Genomic DNA, 17,818 nt, shown 5'->3' on the forward strand with positions numbered 1-17,818 from the left:
AGCCCCCCCTGCCCCAAACGTGTCTCCGAAACCCCGGCCAGAACTCTCACCATCTCTAAGTTTCCTGGTTCCCCCGCGTGCTTCCCACGACTCGGCACAGGTCACAGCGCCACAGACGCGGCACCACAGCAAGGTGAGCCCTTTAAGGGCAGCGGCTCGTAACCGGAAGGACTGTGGCGCGAGCAGGAAGTCGTGATGGGGTGGCGCGCCGCCCCGCCCACCTGCCCCGGAGCCGACCCTGATTGGACAGTTCGAAAGGCCCTCGGGCCCGAGTGACAGAGGGATGGAGATAACGTGTCTGAGCCAACTCAAAGCTGGAAATTGTCCTGTCTGGGGACTTTTCCGTTGCAATTCAATGCTCCGAGACCACTCGGGGATCTGTGACCCTTCTTTGCAAACACACTTAATATCACCTCACCCTATGTAGGAATTAGTCTGTCTGCACTATCATCTCTGATTTTCCACCCAATGCTTCCCCACCTCTACTCAAATCCTACTTGAAAATATCCTATGGCCTCCCAAGCCCTCAGCTATGGTAGGAAGTTGGAACCCGCAGCCCTAGTTGGGCACAAGGACTCTTCTCAGTCTAACCACTAGGTATGAGATGTTTTCATTCAATATCAGGTGTACGTTTTACCCTGGAGTAAAATTTATTTTAGATCATTTTTTTAATGTGTCCTGAGAGAACTTTGTAAAGGTCTATAATTTCCCTAAGGTAATTCAATTCCTATTTGGACTGATATAACAGAAAAAACAAGAAAAGGTTATGTAAATATTGGATGTACCTGGAAAGTGTTCATATGCTTAAGAGATTGAAATGCAAAACTCTTTTGCATTGCAAAACTCTTCATGCAATTATTCACTTCTTCGAACAGTTTTTTTGGTGGGGGGGGGGACAATACACATGTAGCCAGAAAAACCCGGGACCCTGTCACTGTAGCCGAATCAATGAACACAATGACCAGGGATGGAGGAAAAGAAAAATGGTTTAATTTTGTCAGCAAGATGAGGCAGCAAAATGGGCTCATGCCCCAAAATCCACAGTCCTTCTGAGGCACTAGGAGTTGGGGTTTTTAAAGGAAAGTCTGTGGGAAAGAATGTATCCTTGGTGACTGTGATTATTTGTTGGAGGAGGGATCCCAGACCTCTGGCGCCAAGCCGGCTGTTATCTCTACCTACTGCAGGAGATTTAGGGCTCCATCAATCAATCTTCTCGCGTCACTCGAAATTTCGCCTTGAGGAGTGGACGGCAGCCGCCGCCAATTAACGATTACAAAGTTGACAAGGTTTTAGGCGGGGGAGGGGAGCTGTGGCTTTGCAGCCCGCATCCTCCCAACGGCCTGCGTTTAGCTGAGGTGGGGAAGCTGCAGGCTGTTTGTCTGTCCCTGTGCTGGATGGTGGATTCGGCGCCAGGAACCAGGAGTTGGGAGCTTCAGCTTCTTGATAATTTCGAGATATCAGTCTCCCTGTAACAAACCACAAGAACTGGTAATTAGCCAGAGTTTCAGTTTGTAGCCACCTGGGCTTTTAACAATTTATTACCTCAACTTGCCATTTGGAATTCAGGGACACAAAGGATAAAACAACCAATATCTGCAAGTGAATGTAACTTAGAGAAGCAGGGAAGGGGGAATGAGTGCTTTTTGGTTTTAACCCCATATATGCTGGGTTCAACTCGGGGGAACAGATATTAGGGCCGGCATCACACATACTATATAACAGAGCCCTTTGACGTCTACAAATCACTGGTCTTCAGTATACTCACAGATACGTGCAATTATCACCACAGTCAATTTCAGAACATTTTCATCATCTAAAAAGAAAACCCTATACCCTTAACCTATCACTGCCCTATTTTCCCCTCTAGATCCTACAAGCATCAGCACTAGACAACCACTAATCTATTTCCTTTCTCTATAAATTTCCATATTTGTTGACTTTCATATGAATGGGATTATATAATATGTGGTCTTTGTATTTGACTTCATTGACTTGGTATAACGTTTTCAGGGAATTCCATGTTGTAGCGTGTATCAATACTTCATTTTTTTTAATTGAGATATAATTGATATGTAACATTATATTAGTTTCAGGTGTACCACAATAAGTCTAGTTAACATCCATCACCACACATAGTTACAAATTTTTTTCTTGTGATGAGACCTTTTAAGATCTACTCTCTTAGCAAATTTTAAATGTACAATTCAGCAGAATTAACTCTAGTCACCATGCTGTACATCACATCCCCACGACTTACTTATGTTACCACAGAAGTGTGCCTTTTGAACACGTTCTACATATCTATTCCATATAAGTTACATCTTATCCATTTTTAAGAGTATATAGTTCAGTAGTGTGAAGTACGTTGACATTGTGAAACCAATCTCCAGAACTCATCATCACTCCAAACTGCAGCTCTCTCAATATTAAACACCCCACTGCCCTAGCCAAGGAGCCTCCGACAAACACCATTCTGGTTTCTCTATGAATTTGACTCCTTTAGGTATTTCATATAAGTGGAATCATACAGTTTTTGTCCTTTTTTTGACTGGCTTGTTACACTTGACATAATGTCCTCAAGGTTCCCCCTTGTTGTAGGATGTGTCAGAATTTCATTTCTTGGGCCAGCCTCGTGGCTTAGCGGTTAATTGCGTGCACTCCAATACTCGCGGCCCGGGTTCAGATCCCGGGCACGCACTGACGCGCCGCTTCTCTGGCCATGCTGAGGCTGCGTCCCACATACAGCAACTAGAAGGATGTGCAGCTATGACATACAACTATCTACTGGGGCTTTGGGGAGAAAAAGGAGGAGGACTGGCAATAGATGTTAGCTCAGAGCCAGTCTTCCTCAGCAAAAAGAGGAGGATTAGCACGGATGTTAGCTCACGGCTGATCTTCCTCACAAAAAAAAAAAAATTCATTTCTTTTTAAAGCTGAATACTATTCAGTTGTATATGTACACCACATTTTGTTGATCCACTCATATGTTGATGGATACTTGGGTTGCTATCACCTTTTGGCTACTGAACAATGCTTCAAAAACACAGATGTACAAATATGTGTTTGAATCCATGTTTTGAATTCTTTTGAGTATATACTCAGAAATGAAATTGCTGGATCATACGGTAACATTCTCTTTAATTTTGGAAAAACTGCCATACTGTTTTCCAAAATGGTGGCAGGATTTTACCTTCCCACCAGAAGAGCACAGGGGTTCCCCTGGGTGTTTTCAGTTTCCTGATAGTGTCCTTTAAAACACAAAAGTGATTAAGTTCAATGAAGTTCAAGTTATCAAATTTTTTTTACTGTTTTTCCTTTTGGTGTCATATCTAATAATTCTTTGCCAAAACCAAGGTCATATTTTCCCCTGTTTTTTCTGAGTATGATAGTGTTATCTCAGATTTAGGTCTTCCATCCATTTTGGTAAATTATTGTATATGGTGTAATGTAAGAGTCTAACTTCATTCTTCTGGATGTTGCTATACTGTTGTTCCAGCATCAATTTTTAAAAAGAATATTCTTTCTTCATTCTTGACACTCTTTTTGAAAATCAGTTGACCATAGATGAATGGGTTCATATCTGGAATCTCAACTGAATCCACTTATCCTTGTGTCATTACCACATACCTGGATTACCGTGCTGAGACGTCAGATTTGAAATCAGGAAATATTAATCCTACTACTTTGTTTTACTTTTCAAGGCTGGTGTGGGTATTCTGGTTCCCCTACAATTACATATAATTTATGAAACAGCTTGTCAATTTCTATTGTCAACTTAAAAAGCAAATTTGCCTGTTACTTTATCTCAAAATGAGTGTATTCAAGAACAGCCAAAAGAATTGCAATTTGGGATGTGCACGCTATGGCAACCCATAGGCAAACCCAGCAAACAAAGAAAAGGAGCTGCTTTCATAGAGAAAAAGGGGGAGTAGGGAGGGGCTGCTCTAAATGAAAATCCATTGGGGAAAGGAACAGCTCAGGGCAGCAACGGCTCCTCATTGGCTGAGCTGCAGCATTTCTCATTGGCTGGGCCATTGCCTGGTGAAGAGAGAAATTTTCCTTCAGTAGGGAAGTAGTATTACTTCCTGTCGAAGATGAAAACTATCATCTTTTCCTGTTTGGTGTAACCGAAGATGTGTGATAGGGCGTGAGAGCTCCCCCTAAAGTCCTTCTTGACTCTAATTTAGTTAAGGTTTCTTTTATTAATATCTAGAGTACAAAGAAGTCAACTGAGTTTCTGATAAGGATTTTGTTGAAAATCTACATCATTCTGAGAAGTATTGCTATCTCAACAGTGTTAAATCTAAGGATCCATGAAGATGGGCTATTTTCACTTTTATTTTTTTATTTTTAGGGTTCACTCCTTTTTTCTTGCCTCTATTGGTGAGAGAGGAATAAAGAGCAAGAAAAAGGATGACATTACTCCAAGGCCTTCACTCATTTTTATTAAAGATTTGCGAGGTCCAAATGTCAAAGCCCCTCCCAACCTCACCTCATTCCTTTTAATTTCCAAAAATGTCAATCAAATTTTTGGCAATGAAAACAGTCTAATGGTTATTATTACTAGAAATTGGTTTCAGAGATTCAAGAGAGATTTTCTCCACATACCCTCAGAATTCTTGCAGCTCTATAACTGACATCTCTTTGCGTGTATGTACACTTGCTAATGACCATCCAATAGAAATGGTGCCTAATTTGTAAATTTAAAATATATAGTCACTTTTCTGTCACGATATGATTATCACCAATAGGCATTTTTTGGGTAAAACTCCCTTTCTTTCTTTTTTTTTCATTTTATTTATTGTTTGCGAGGAAGATCAGCCCTGAGCCAACATCGTGCTAATTCTACTCTTTTTGCTGAGGAAGACCCGCCCTGAGCTAACATCTATTGCCAATCCTCCTCCTTTTTCTCCTCAAAGCCCCAGTAGACAGTTGTATGTCGCAGTTGCACATCCTTCTAGTTGCTGTTTGTGGGATGCGACCTCAGCATGGCCCGACAAGCGGTGGGTTGGTCCGCGCCCGGGACCCCAACCAGCCCACGCTCTTAACCACTAAGCCTCAGGCTGGCCCTGTTCTTGCTTTTAATGCTCTTTTTCTGAACCTGACTGAAGTTCTGGAAGGATGCGCGCCTAATGCATCCCTGGTGTCTGTGCCTGTGTACCTATTTCGCAAAACTATGTCAGACTCCCGTTGTCAACATAAATCAAAATGGAGAGAGACTAATTATTGCACACGGCGAGGTGACTTTTAATTGTGTTTGTAAAAGGATCACAGCTGCAGGAGGGGGCTCTCAGCACTACTTTTCAACGCAAATCTCCCTGGGAAGGACAAGTTCTGGCGGGCATTAGGCTCAGACACATAACTTGAGGGGGCTGTCACTCAGGCAGGAGGGGGCGAGGTCTTGTGAGCTGTCCAATCAGAGGCGTCGCCGGGGCAGGTGGGTGGGACAAAAGATGCCAACTACCGGGAAGTAGCTGCTCGCTCCTTCCGCGCTCAGGATCCCCTGTCCTCCGCCATTGAAGCCTCACGGTGCTGTGCCGCCGACGGTGTCGCGTTGTGACCTCTACGAAGTCGTAGGAGGGACGCCAGAGAACCCGGGAACTTAGAAATGGTGAGAGTTTGGCCCGGGCGTTGGGGTTTGAGAGAGGAGGGTCTGGGCGGAACCGGCCGTGGCGGGACCGGCCTCCCCGCGGTCGCCTCCGAGTCTGCGGGCCCGAGTCCGCGGGGGCGCCGCTCGGACCTCAGTCCCCTCCGGCCGCAGCGTGGGGGCGGGGCCGGCAGCCGGGACCCCGGGCGTCCTGTGGTCACTGCGCGCGGCGACTTGGGCCTCGGAGCCGCTCTGGGCAGCTCTCCGCCCGCAGCCCCGCGTGTCCCCAGATGGTGCGGTGACCACGGGGAGGGTCATCAGGGACAGTCGTGACTCGGTCTCCGGGGCTCCTGCGTGGGAGGAGCTGTGGTCTGTGAGGTCTTCAGTGCCTCCTTTCTCCTCCGGGGGAACCTATTTTATTTTGAATTTTCCGTATATTTGGGGAGCAGGGTCTCAAATCCACGACATTGTCCCCCCAGTCTAGGTCTTCCTGGTGCTGGCAGCAGAGGCCTAAATTTGCAGTCTCTCCCAGAATTCCCCAAGGCCACGTTCCCATCTCTGATTCACAGCATTATCAACTGTGTCCTCCTTTGTGGATGTGAAACAGATCTAATATTTTAATTGTTTATCATTTTCTCACAGTCAATGGATGGCTGTTTTTAAAAGATTTATTTTGTGTGTGTGGATATTTTACATGAGTGAAAAGCAGCCTATAACCACCTGGAACTACATCGTGGAAATCCTGGTGCCCCTCCCCCCAGGATCTTTCTGGGCACAGACAGCCTGTGGGAAGTCCTTTGGGTGGGGTTTCCTCTTGAGAACATTTTTGGACCATCTGTCCTGTCAGCACTGTCCCCACCTAAGTTAGCCACATTTAAAAGATTTATTCACTTATATTTTAGTCTCAGTTTTTCAATGGATAAAAATTGATTTAATCGATACAATTTGAAACACAATATAAAATATGTCCACAAAGGTTGTGGGGGATCAGAATTGGCCACCCTAAAATGTGTCTATTTGGCATGAGGATTATTTTCGGCTGGTTAATTTTAAGAAACTGCAGACAGGGAAGAAGCTCTGAAAGTCAAGTAGAAGTTACCCTTTGTAAGGGACATTTACATTTCTAAGGGAAGTCTCCATTTGTAAAGATGTCTCCCTCTCTGTACTGGGAAGAAGGGGGGATGACCTTATCTCTAGAAACTCTTGTCAATGCAGAAGGCATGGACTTGAATCTGCATAATAACCTTACTCTTGTTGACTGTGCTTTTCTGTTAATCTCTCAACTGACTCCTCTCTCCCCCTACATCTTCCTTTGTCTTTAACTGAAGATAGTATTTAAGGTCACAGCGTCCGCCATTTTGGCGAGTTGCTCAGTTTTCCTGGGTCTCTCCCATGTATACATCTTATAAAGCTTTGTTGGATTTTCTCCTGTTATTCTGTCTCATGTCAATTTAATTTGTAGCTCAGACAGAAGGACCTAGAGGGTACAGGATTTGTCTTCCTCCCCTACAAGGTGAATTACAGAAAAATGAATTAGTCTAATATTTCTTTGCGTGTATTCCATTCTTCTTTCTCTTTATTTCTCCCATCATGGGTACTAATATTCTGAAATCTGGTCCTTAATTTTGAGGGGGTTCAAAAGTTCAAACTTTCCAGGAGTTAGACTTGCAGACCTGAAGTGCTCAAGATGATTAATAGTTTATAGAACAATTTCTTGTCATGGAAATAACAAGTAACATTGTTTTTTCCCAGCATGCTCTAGATACTTATAGGTTTTCTTGTTGAGCTCGCAAAGTGTCTTACAATCTTCTTCCCTCCTTTCCACATAAACACTTGGTTTGAGTGATTTTGTGTGATTGTTCAAACACTGGGTTCATGTTATTTAAAATATCAGTGTGGTCCAAAGCAACTCAACCAGACACTTCACAGTCATGAGGTCCCCTCCCTCACTTCCAGGCCAGTGACTCCAAGATATGACCCCCTTGAGCCTTCAGTGGAAGTACTTGAAGGCCAGTTATTCTTCCGGGGGAGCTTCCCCTTGTAGGTGTCCTCCCTGCTCATCCCCAACTTGAAAGGAGCCTTTATGCTGAGGAAAGCTACAGAGTCCCGGAAAGCTGAGGGTGCACCATGCGTTGTTTGGTTGGAGGAGGTGGGGGGGAGGGAGGTGATACCCTTTCTGAGGTTGTAACAGTGCTTCACTTGGGCCTGTTTCTAGATACAGGTTTGAGTTTTCACAGTGTAGGGTCACACAGTGGGTAATTTGTGCACACTGAGAAAGCCTGATGAAAGTCAGGATTTCTGTGTCCTTGATTGGGGTCCATAGATTTGGGAGTTTATTTGGGTCACAACTTTAAACTGAATCCTGCTAAGTTGACAGTGGCTGATTATGGTGGTTTCTCACTGGCTGCGTGTGGTGTTTTCTCATTGGCTTCGCTGTTACTGGGCAAGGAGAAATTCTTCCTACCTCCAGATGGGGTGTGTAAGGTAGGCATCTTCCTGTTGAGGAATGGGAGGTACACTTGTTTTTTGGGGTCTGAAAAATACAGTGAGTAGTACTGCATGAGAGGTCCTCCTTCAGGGCTTGCCTACTCCACTTGCAATGAGATTTCCTGTATTTCGGTTGACATTTGCAGCCCCAGGTGACCATGAGGTGAGGCAGTGGCAGAACCCAGAACCCATGTCATGAGGCAAAGGCCCCTGGAGCACAGTACTCCCCGCTGTCAGATAAACATCACCTCTGCACCAACAAGCACAGTTTCACAATAGTCTCTATACCACTCCACTAATTATGTCAAAAAGAGATGCCCTCCCTTGTCCCTCCTCTGGGAGTCCCTCAGGTGCCCTGCTGTACCTAAACCACTCTCCCTGAGATCTCTGGCACATTCCACCCTGCAGTTTCAGTGGCTCGTGTGCTGACCACACCTGGCTCCCACACCTCAGAACCAGCCTCCAGAGTGAGTTTGGAGCCCACCCACCAAGGCCAGTGCTTACTTTCTCTGGAACAGGACCCACCCTGCAGAGTTCCAGCCCTGAGGCCTGTGGGAAATGGTGATCTCAGCCAGACCCTCCACAGTCATGGGCCCCTCCCTTCACATGGCACCCAGAATGCAACGGGCACCACACCAAGGGAAGTGGGGGGAAATGGTGAGGATTTACACCCCTCCTGAAGTGTGCAGGTGCAGATGATGCCCCCTTCTTTGTGGAAGGCCATGCCCACTGTTTCCTGAAGGGAAGGGGCAGGAATGAGCCAAGCCACATCCCAGTGTGCTCTTGCAACAACTTCCAGTGCTTTCCTGGGTCCCCAAGGTGATGTCTCTGTGTCTGGGAGACCTGGGGTCTGAGATACTGAGGCCTCCTCCCCCGGATCAGTGAATGTTCCAGGGCAGGGTAGCGATCAACACCTCAGTGAGGATGGCCCAAGGGGATGACCCATATGGGTTCTGGGTGCAGGTGGGACACAGTGGCTGGGCGATGATGAACAGAAATTTGTTGTCCACACTGAGGTTCCAATGGGAAAGCAGAGTGAGGAAGGGGCATGTGGTGAGGGGCGTGGTTCTGAAAGTGATCATAGCAGCGTGAGGGGCTGGAACACGATGATCACTGCAGCCATCGTGGGCCCTGACTCTCCCCTCTTCAGGGCCTGGGCTGTGTGTCTCTGGGCCACTGTCTTTGAGGATTTGTGACTTTGGGTGTCTGTGTGTGAGTGTGTGCACATGTATGCCCAGTGAGAAAGCCTGTGAGATTTTGTGTGTCTGTCTGGGAGGCTGTGTGTGTATGTCCTTAAAATCTGGAATGCTTTTCTTTCATTTGGTGCCTAATTGCCATTGTTTGAACAGATAAATCCTTGTCTTCTTTCTGACTGTATTAATCATGTGTTTTATTTTGTGTCTCTGAAGATGTTTTGACATCTTGGAGGCCTCTCAGACATAGGGAGACATTGCCTCTCCCAGGGGGACCTAACTGCACCTTGGCAGTGGACAGCCTGTCTGGAGCAGGGCTTGCATGTGCCCACCACCCAGTCCAGTGCCCTGTCCCTACAGACCTCCTTATCCACCTCTCACACACCAAGATGATATCTCCTCTGCCCTAAACCAACCCAGAGTCAGACAAGACCCCAAATCGTGTTGGATTTGTTCAAAGTAGCCAATCCTAAGCTGCTTACACTGCCCTGACCTGTGTTTCTTATGGAAACCGAAATAAAGGCTGTGGCCTAGATTTTTGTCCCACTCCTGATTTGGCCTCCTGAGCAAACATGATGCATCGCCTGTGACCCTGCCTGGCATGGCATGCCCCCTTATTTTGGGGAATACAGGTAATAAAATATTTCAATGACACTTGCCAGTCCTTTTTGTCACTTAGTCACCTACATAAATTACAATCTCAAGGGTACAAATTGGACACTGATCCTAAGGAGAAAGCGTTCAGTTAAGACGGTGGAGCCGCCGTGGGAGGACTGAGTGAGGTCTGTGGGAATATGAGTCCACAGCAGAGGTGATGTCTACCCGGGAGCCTGCAGCAGAGGACCTGAGTGCTGAGCAGGGACATACTCACCTTTGGTCCCCTCACTGAGCTCACAGTAGAAAAGCAAAGTGACAGAGGGACAATTCATGATGAGTGAGTTTCTGGATGCTTTTTTAGCAGTGAGAGGGGCTGGAACATCATGACTCCAGCCATTCTAGTTTCTGACTCTGCCATCCAGTCTCCCATTTTGTGCTTTTTTGTAGAGATGTACTTTTTGTCCTGTGTGGTGTCAGGAAGGGTGAAATCCCTTCCCCATGTGGAGGAGCTGAGACACCCTCTTTGGGGATTGGTTTTGTAGCCAGGAGACACCCCTCTACCAGGTGGGATGGGAGTGAGAACAGTGCACTGTGTGAAGATCTGGGCCTGTGATGAGGTCTGTGTGAAGTTTCCATGTGAGTGTGTGTGTGTCTGTCTCTCTATGAGCCCTGATATGCAGGAAGTATTGGTGTGACAGGCCTTCCGGTAGCTGCTCTTGACATAAAATAACCAATAACCCTTCTATAAATAAGAGAGCTGAGTTTTACTTGAGCCAGAGTGAGGATTATAATCAGGGAAGGCCTTTTCCAGAAAGGAAGAAAGCATTCTGGATAAGCATGGTGTTCAGTACAGGCTTATATCTTTTTAGAACAAAGGACATGTATTAAACACATTCAGAACACATATTCATCAAAGTTTCAAAGAGGTATCCAGTTGCCAGTTAGTGGGTCAACATGGCCCTGATGATGAGAGAGGGATGGATTAACATTGGTGGGCTTTACTAATAGGGCGCAGGAGGGGAAGTATGCATGCTTATCTTTTTTTTTTTTAATTTTATTTATTTCTTTTTTTCCCCCAAAGCCCCAGTAGATAGTTGTATGTCATAGCTGCACATCCTTCCAGTTGCTGTATGTGGGACGCGGCCTCAGCATGGCCAGAGAAGCGGTGCGTCGGTGCGTGGCCGAGATCCGAACCCAGGCCGCCAGCAGTGGAGCGCATGCACTTAACCGCTAAGCCACGGGGCCCACGGGGCCGGCCCATGCATGCTTATCTTGAGAGTGCATTCTTTACTTTAATGGTTACAGCAGATGTACAATGTATGTCAGATAGGTTGTAAGTCAGGCTTTTTTTAGTTCAAGTTGAATAAGTTTTGTACCTGAATAGTTACCCCATAAGCCTCAATATGTGAAAATCTCTTGTCAGTGCTTTGGTGGACAAAGCAGAGCAAATATCCCTCCTTCACTTTGAAGCTGGCATTTTAGGAGATGAGAAGTTATATAAATAAAATTATACCATATGTCTGATGGTGATTGGCTCTAAAAAGTAAAGTGGGGAGAAGTGCAGAGGGCCCTGGGCCCTGTGTGTCTGGGAACATCTGTGTGTCTCTGAGCCCTTAATTCTGAGGGTTTGTGAGATTGTGTGTCTGCATCCGTGGGTGTCCTATATGTGCTATGACAAGATCTTTGTGATTTTGTATGTCTGTCTGGAGCTATGCATATATGTCCTTTAAAATCTGTTAAGTTTTTTCCATGTTCTTGCCTAATTGCCCTGGTTGCGTCTTTTCTACCACCTTGGGTAGAACGGGTGAGAGCACACATCTGTGTCTTCTCTCTGATCTTAGAGAGAAAGCCTTCAGTCTTTCACCATCAAGAATGATGTCAGCTGTGGGTTTTCATTGATGCTTTATTTCAGGTTGAGGTAGTTTACTGAGGGAGTTTATCGTAGTTTATTGAGTATTTTCCTCGTGAAGGGGTGTTGAACGTGGTCCAATGCTTGTTTCTATCTATTGAGATGATCTTGTAGTTTTTGATGTTGATTCTATTAATGGTTTCTTATGTTAATTCACTTTCAGGTGTAAAACCAACGTTTCTTTCCTGGATTAAATTCCACACGGTCATGCTGTTTAGGTCATTTTATATATGGCTAGATTTACTGTACTAGTATTTTGTGGAGTCCTTTTTCATCTACGTTAAAAAGAGATATTTGTGTACCAAATTATAATGTACTATATAGTATAAAATTATCTAACACTACCTATAGTGTGTATCTTTGTGTTATATGTGTATATATAGAAAGAGAATTTATAATACAATATGTATGTGTATATATATAAATATATATCTTATAGGTAGTGCATTACCTGTATATAGTATAGTTAGCATATAGCACTGTACAGAATTAGTATATATTATGTATAAGTAGAATATATTATATATTATTAACATATATAATTAGTTTTGTAGTGTATGGTATAGTGTTATACTTTTACAGAGTAGTATTACAGTCTTATCAGTCTACAGCATAGTGGGCATCTTTACCATGTCTGCCCACAGAGTTACTCAAATAACCCATTCACATCCTCCCATGGGCTCATAGGTGCCCCTCACTGTCTTGATACTCCAAAGCCTGCCTCCGCCACCCCTGGTTTATTTTCTCTGCTTCTGAGTGCAACTGAGGTGTCAGTATGTGTTTCAGAAATTATAACTGATTTATCAGGCTGAGGGTTGAAGTGAGGCTCTGCCGTTTGATTTTTTTTTTTTTTTCTTGTGAGGAGGATCAGCCCTGAGCTAACATCCATGCTAATCCTCCTGTTTTTTTTTGCTGAGGAAGACCGGCTCTGAGCTAACATCTATTGCCAATCCTCCTCCTTGTTTTTCCACAAAGCTCCAGTAGACAGTTGTATGTAATAGTTGCACATCCTTTCTAGTTGCTGTATGTGGGACACGGCCTCAGCATGGCCAGAGAAGCCGTGCGTCGGTGCACGCCCAGGATCTGAACCAGGGCCGCCAGTAGCGGAGCACGCGCGCTTAACCGCTAAGCCATGGGGCTGGCCCCTGCCGGTTGATTTTTAACACATGAAGAGACACCTGTGACCTTCTTATGTATTTGAGTAAGTATGAGCAAGATTATCACAGAGTGGTTTCTCCTAAAGCGTAACCTTGGATAAGTAGCTGATGTTCTTGTTGCCAGGCAGCTAGACCATGGCCATTGAACTAAGAGTCTAAAACTATGAAGATGATGTTGACTGTTGGCCAGGACATCCTTTAGCATGAATGCCTGCAGATTGACTAATCCTGCTGACCTTGAGGTCCTGTCTTTGATCAGGTTCGAGTCCATCATATGATGATTGTGTGACCACCATTGATGTGAAAATAGGTGCAGGATTTATTTTATTTACGTGAACCAGAAAGCAAAACATATTTCACAAATTAAAACATGTGTCCTTTGCATTTCGAAAGGAAGAAAAAATTACGTGCTTTAAATTGCTTCTTTGTAGACAAATGCTGAAAAGCCTTACAAGAAATGAAGTACATTGTTATGTACATGAGCATGGAGAATATACAAGCTAGTGCTAGAAGACATGCGAGGGGCAGCCTTCAGGCACTTTCAAATCTCAGACTAGGTTTTTGAAAATTGATACTCACAGTAAACAATTCATGATAAACGAAAATTCTATTAACCATATTTTATTTTTAATAGTGTTGAATACCAAATTCAACTGAATAAATTTTAAATGGTCTAACTGGCTTTATTGAGCAATTCATCAATTGGGCCGCATCCCATGTGGCAAGCGGAGAGGAGGTCCAGCGGGCTACAGAAAGTGAAAAGTTTTAAAGCCAGGAGAAGCAAGTCATAAGCAGAATAAAAGGATTATTTCAGACAAAGTTACCTTCCTTTGGGGACAAATGGGTATTATTAGGTGGATTACCACATCTTCTTTTGGGGATTGGAGAGGGCCCATTACCTCATTGGTACAGACCAGAAAATTCTAGACTGACCAGTTAGGTTACATTCCTGGATAAGACTGAAGCTGCAGTTAGGTTAGGTAACAAACCCTGGTTTGGTGAAGTGTACCTAGCAAAAGGGACTCTGCTGGGGCCTGTGGTTTTCTTTTTAACAATAGTTTATATGGGCCGGCCCCGTGGCTTAGCAGTTAAGTGCGCGCACTCCCCTGCTGGCGGCCTGGGTTCGGATCCCAGGCGCGCACCGATGCATCGCTTCTCTGGCCATGCTGAGGCCGCGTCCCACATACAGCAACTAGAAGGATGTGCAGCTATGACATACAACTATCTACTGGTGCTTTGGGGGGAAAATAAATAAGTAAATAAAATTATTTAAAAAACAACCAAACAGTTTATAATCAAATGACTGATATATTTTTAACTTTTAATTAATTTAATAAGTTTAATTTTTAATAATTCTGTGTTAATTTTTGACATATTTTTTTGAAGTGTGCAATACATTTTAACCATAAAAAATTAATTTTTTCAATTCTGTTTCTCAGTAAAATGACAAGTGATAGTATAGCCTGTAGTGGCATCGTATATCGATGTCAAGAAGGTTTACTGATATTGGGTACTGTATTAAATGCACTAGGGTGGTGTATTAATATGAGGAGCTCCGGTGACCTCACTCCTCAGTGGAAGTGGTAAAAATTAATTTAAACCCTCTGGAAATTGTCCTAATGGCAAGCAGCAAATGAGGAACATCTATTCAAGAAAATCAGTAAATTTTCTGTGAGAAAGGAGAAAGTGTGTAGGATTTGAACCATCCTCACTCTCTCCCCACTCTCACTCAGGAAGTGAACACTCCTCTCCAGAGTGCTGCACCCTGAACCAGAAGACACGATTCTGTCTTCCTAAGCTTCCAGGACAAGCACTTTTTCCTAGGATGAGCAGGACTTCAACGTTATCCATCTTGCCCTCAGCTACATATTCCCAAATTTAAGTCCTTCATTGGTTCGCATGAGAACTGGGGACACTCTTCTTGCACCCAGCCCCTTCTCCTGGTACAGAGGCTCTGCTGTGCTCATTCTTTGCTGAGAATACAGGACACTGGTCACTCTTTCCCCTGCTCATGAGGTGGCTGTAACATGAGACAATCAAGAGGACCTCAGAGATACCCAAAATAGAAATCAAGGTAACACTTGTCTGTACGTTACTAAGTCCACAATACAAGGACTCACCTGGACGCTCATTATCCACCTTGGAGTTGTGACACTACTGGGAGTGACCATGGCACCTCTCAGAGAATACAGTGCCCTGCTCTCCAACAAGGCATTCGCTGGAAGTTTCACTTCCCTGATGGGTCTCAAACTCATAGAGCACCATGGTGGCTTATTGAAATCAGTTGGATGAGAGATGTCCTGTTTCAGTCATCAGGGGTGAATTGTAATGAGTCTGTCTTCACGTTTTTTTTGAAAGACTTCAGTTTTCTTTAGATCAGTTTGGGTTTTCAGAAAAATTGATCAGAATTTACAGTTTCTACATAACCCTTCTCTCTGCATCACACAGTTTGCACTCTTTTTCAAATTTTGTCTTGCTGTGGTCCATTTGTTACAATTTCCAAACCCATATTGATGCATCACAGTGCTCAGTGTACATTAGCATTGACTCTTTGTGTTGTACAATGTATGGGTTTTGGCAAATGTATAATGATGTGTATCCATCGTTTCTGTTTCATATAGTACAGTTTCACTTCCCTAAAACTTCTCTGTGTTCCACCTATTGATTCATCCCTCCTGCAACCCCCAAATCCTTGACAACTAAAGATCTTTCTAGTGGCTCATGCTTTTCTCTTTTCCAGAATGGCATGTACATGGACTCATACACGACATAGCCTTGTCACATTGTCTTCTCTTCCTTTGCAGTATACATTTAAGATTTCTCCATGTGTTTTCATGGCTTGATACCTCCTTTCTTTTTATCCCTGAGCAGTATTTCACTGTATGGATACACCATTGATTGTTTTTGTCTATTTGACTCTTGAAGGACATCTTGCTTAAAAATCTAAGTCTTGTAAATTATGAATATAGCACCTATAAACATGTGTAGGATTTGTGTGAACATAAGATTTCAATACATTTGCAAAAATACCAAGGAGTGTGATTGCTGGATCTTACTCTATGTAGTGACTCAGAATTTTGTTTTGAAAGAAGGTTCCCGTCTTCCATTGTAAGTTACGAAATTCCATTTCCACCAGCAATGAATGAGGGTTACCTGTAGCTTCACATCTTCACCAGTATTTCATGTTCTTAGTGTTTTGAGATTTACCCATTTAATAAGTGTTTAATGATACATCCTTGTTGTTTTATTTGCAATTTCCCAATGACATTTGCTGTGGAGCATGTTTTCATAATGCTTATTTCCCATCTATATATCTTCTTCATTGAGATGTCTATTCTGATCTTTTGCCCATTTTTTAAATTGGGATGTTTGTCTTCTGACTGTTGAGTTTTAAGTGTTCTTTGAATATTTTGGATACCAGTCAAGTGTTTTACAAAAATTTTCACTTACTCTGTGAGTTGTTTTTATTGTCTTAACACTGTCTTTCTCAGAGCAGTAGTTTTTCACTTTAATGAAGTAAAATTTTTGTTTTTTTTCTTTTGTGGATCTTGATTTTTGATTTCATATCTAAAAATTCTTCTTGATGGGCTGGCCCCGTGACTTAGTGGTTAGGTGCGTGTGCTCCGCTGCTGGCGGCCCGGGTTCGGATCCCGGGCACGTGCTGACGCATGGCTTCTCCGGCCATGCTGAGGCCGCGTCCCACATACAGCAACTAGAAGGATGTGCAGCTATGACATACAACTATGTACTGGGGCTTTTGGGGGAAAATAAATAAATAAATAAAATCTTTAAATAAATAAATAAAAATTCATCTTGAAACCCAAGGTCATCTAGATTTTCCTCTACGTTACCTTCTAGGTGTTTATTCCTTTCACATTTTACTTTTAAATCTGTATTTTGTCTTTTTTTTTTTTTTTTTAAGATTTTATTTATTTATTTATTTTCCCCCCAAAGCCCCAGTAGATAGTTGTATGTCATAGCTGCACAGCCTTCTAGTTGCTGTATGTGGGACGTGGCCCCAGCATGGCCGGAGAAGCGGTGCGTCTGTGCGCGCCCGGGATCCGAACCCGGGCCGCCAGCAGCGGAGCGCGCGCACTTAACCGCTAAGCCACGGGGCCGGCCCTTAAATCTGTATTTTGTCTTGAGTTAATTTTTGTGAAATGTATGGTGCCTGCGTCTCCATTTTTCTGTGTGTGTGTGTGTGTTTTTGCATGTGGATATCAGTTATTTCCACCACTGTTTGTTTAAAAGACCTAATTTTTCATTTGACTTGCCTTTCCTTCTTTGTCAAAGATCACTTGACTCTATTTGTGTGGGTCTGTAAGAAAAGCAGTGGACCCACGTATCCTTCAACCTTGCTATACTCTCATTAATTCCATGAGTTATTCCTGTTACGAATTCTTTTAGCCATTTCACAGACTGTCATGCCATATGGAAAAAATATTATAAATTTAGCTACAGCATTCATAAAGATGTTCTTTCTTAAGAAGTGGAAGTTCCTCTTTATTACCAGTTTGTTGTAAATGGATGTTGGATTTTATCAAATCCTTTTTTGTTTTCATTTTTCCCTCCTTTCCTTTCTGATATTAGTAATTTATGTCTTTCATCTTTTCCTTGTTGTCTTGACTAAATGTTTATCAATTTTATTAGTCTTGTCAAAGAACCTTTTTCTTGTTTTGATTTTCTCCATTGATTTCCACAATTCTAATTTTTATTATTTCTTTTATTGTGCTTACTACAGTTTAAATGTGCACTTCTTTTTATTGTTTCCTAAGTTAGGTGCTTACATTGATTATAGATCTTTGGTTTTTCCAGTGTATTTGTTCAATGACATAAATTTCCCTCTAGGCACTGCTTTTGCTGCTTCCAAGGACCATTGATATATTGT

General features: G+C 43.4%; 3 protein-coding genes across 7 annotated transcripts in view; 2 read left to right on the forward strand and 1 right to left on the reverse strand.

Annotated features, from left to right (window-relative positions):
* LOC131394538 (zinc finger protein 709-like) overlaps window positions 1-17,818 on the forward strand; it is a 340,324-nt gene that overhangs the window by 278,856 nt on the left and 43,650 nt on the right. The window lies entirely within an intron of this gene.
* The window catches only part of LOC131394559 (zinc finger protein 670-like), a 152,114-nt gene that overhangs the window by 129,013 nt on the left and 5,283 nt on the right, over window positions 1-17,818 (forward strand). For 2 of the 4 annotated variants that reach the window (XM_058525957.1, XM_058525959.1), the window contains exon 1: window positions 5,512-5,611. The exons of 1 other annotated variant lie outside the window; for it this stretch is intronic. In XM_058525957.1, coding sequence (XP_058381940.1) covers window positions 5,609-5,611 — 3 coding nt within the window. In that variant the 5' untranslated portion in view covers window positions 5,512-5,608. Of the gene's footprint in view, window positions 1-5,511; window positions 5,612-10,311; window positions 10,482-17,818 lie in introns of those variants that run through there. One more of the 4 variants, XM_058525955.1, reaches the window with a different exon arrangement.
* Window positions 1-17,818, reverse strand: part of LOC131394555 (zinc finger protein 709-like) — a 179,063-nt gene that overhangs the window by 23,831 nt on the left and 137,414 nt on the right. The window contains exon 1 of one of the 2 annotated variants that reach the window (XM_058525949.1): window positions 51-153. The exons of the other annotated variant lie outside the window; for it this stretch is intronic. Within the exon in view, the coding sequence (XP_058381932.1) occupies window positions 51-53 (3 nt within the window). The 5' untranslated portion in view covers window positions 54-153. Of the gene's footprint in view, window positions 1-50; window positions 154-17,818 lie in introns of those variants that run through there. 2 annotated transcript variants of the gene reach the window in all.

This window comes from Diceros bicornis, chromosome 30 (assembly GCF_020826845.1).
Source record: "Diceros bicornis minor isolate mBicDic1 chromosome 30, mDicBic1.mat.cur, whole genome shotgun sequence".
NCBI classification, from domain to species: domain Eukaryota; kingdom Metazoa; phylum Chordata; class Mammalia; order Perissodactyla; family Rhinocerotidae; genus Diceros; species Diceros bicornis.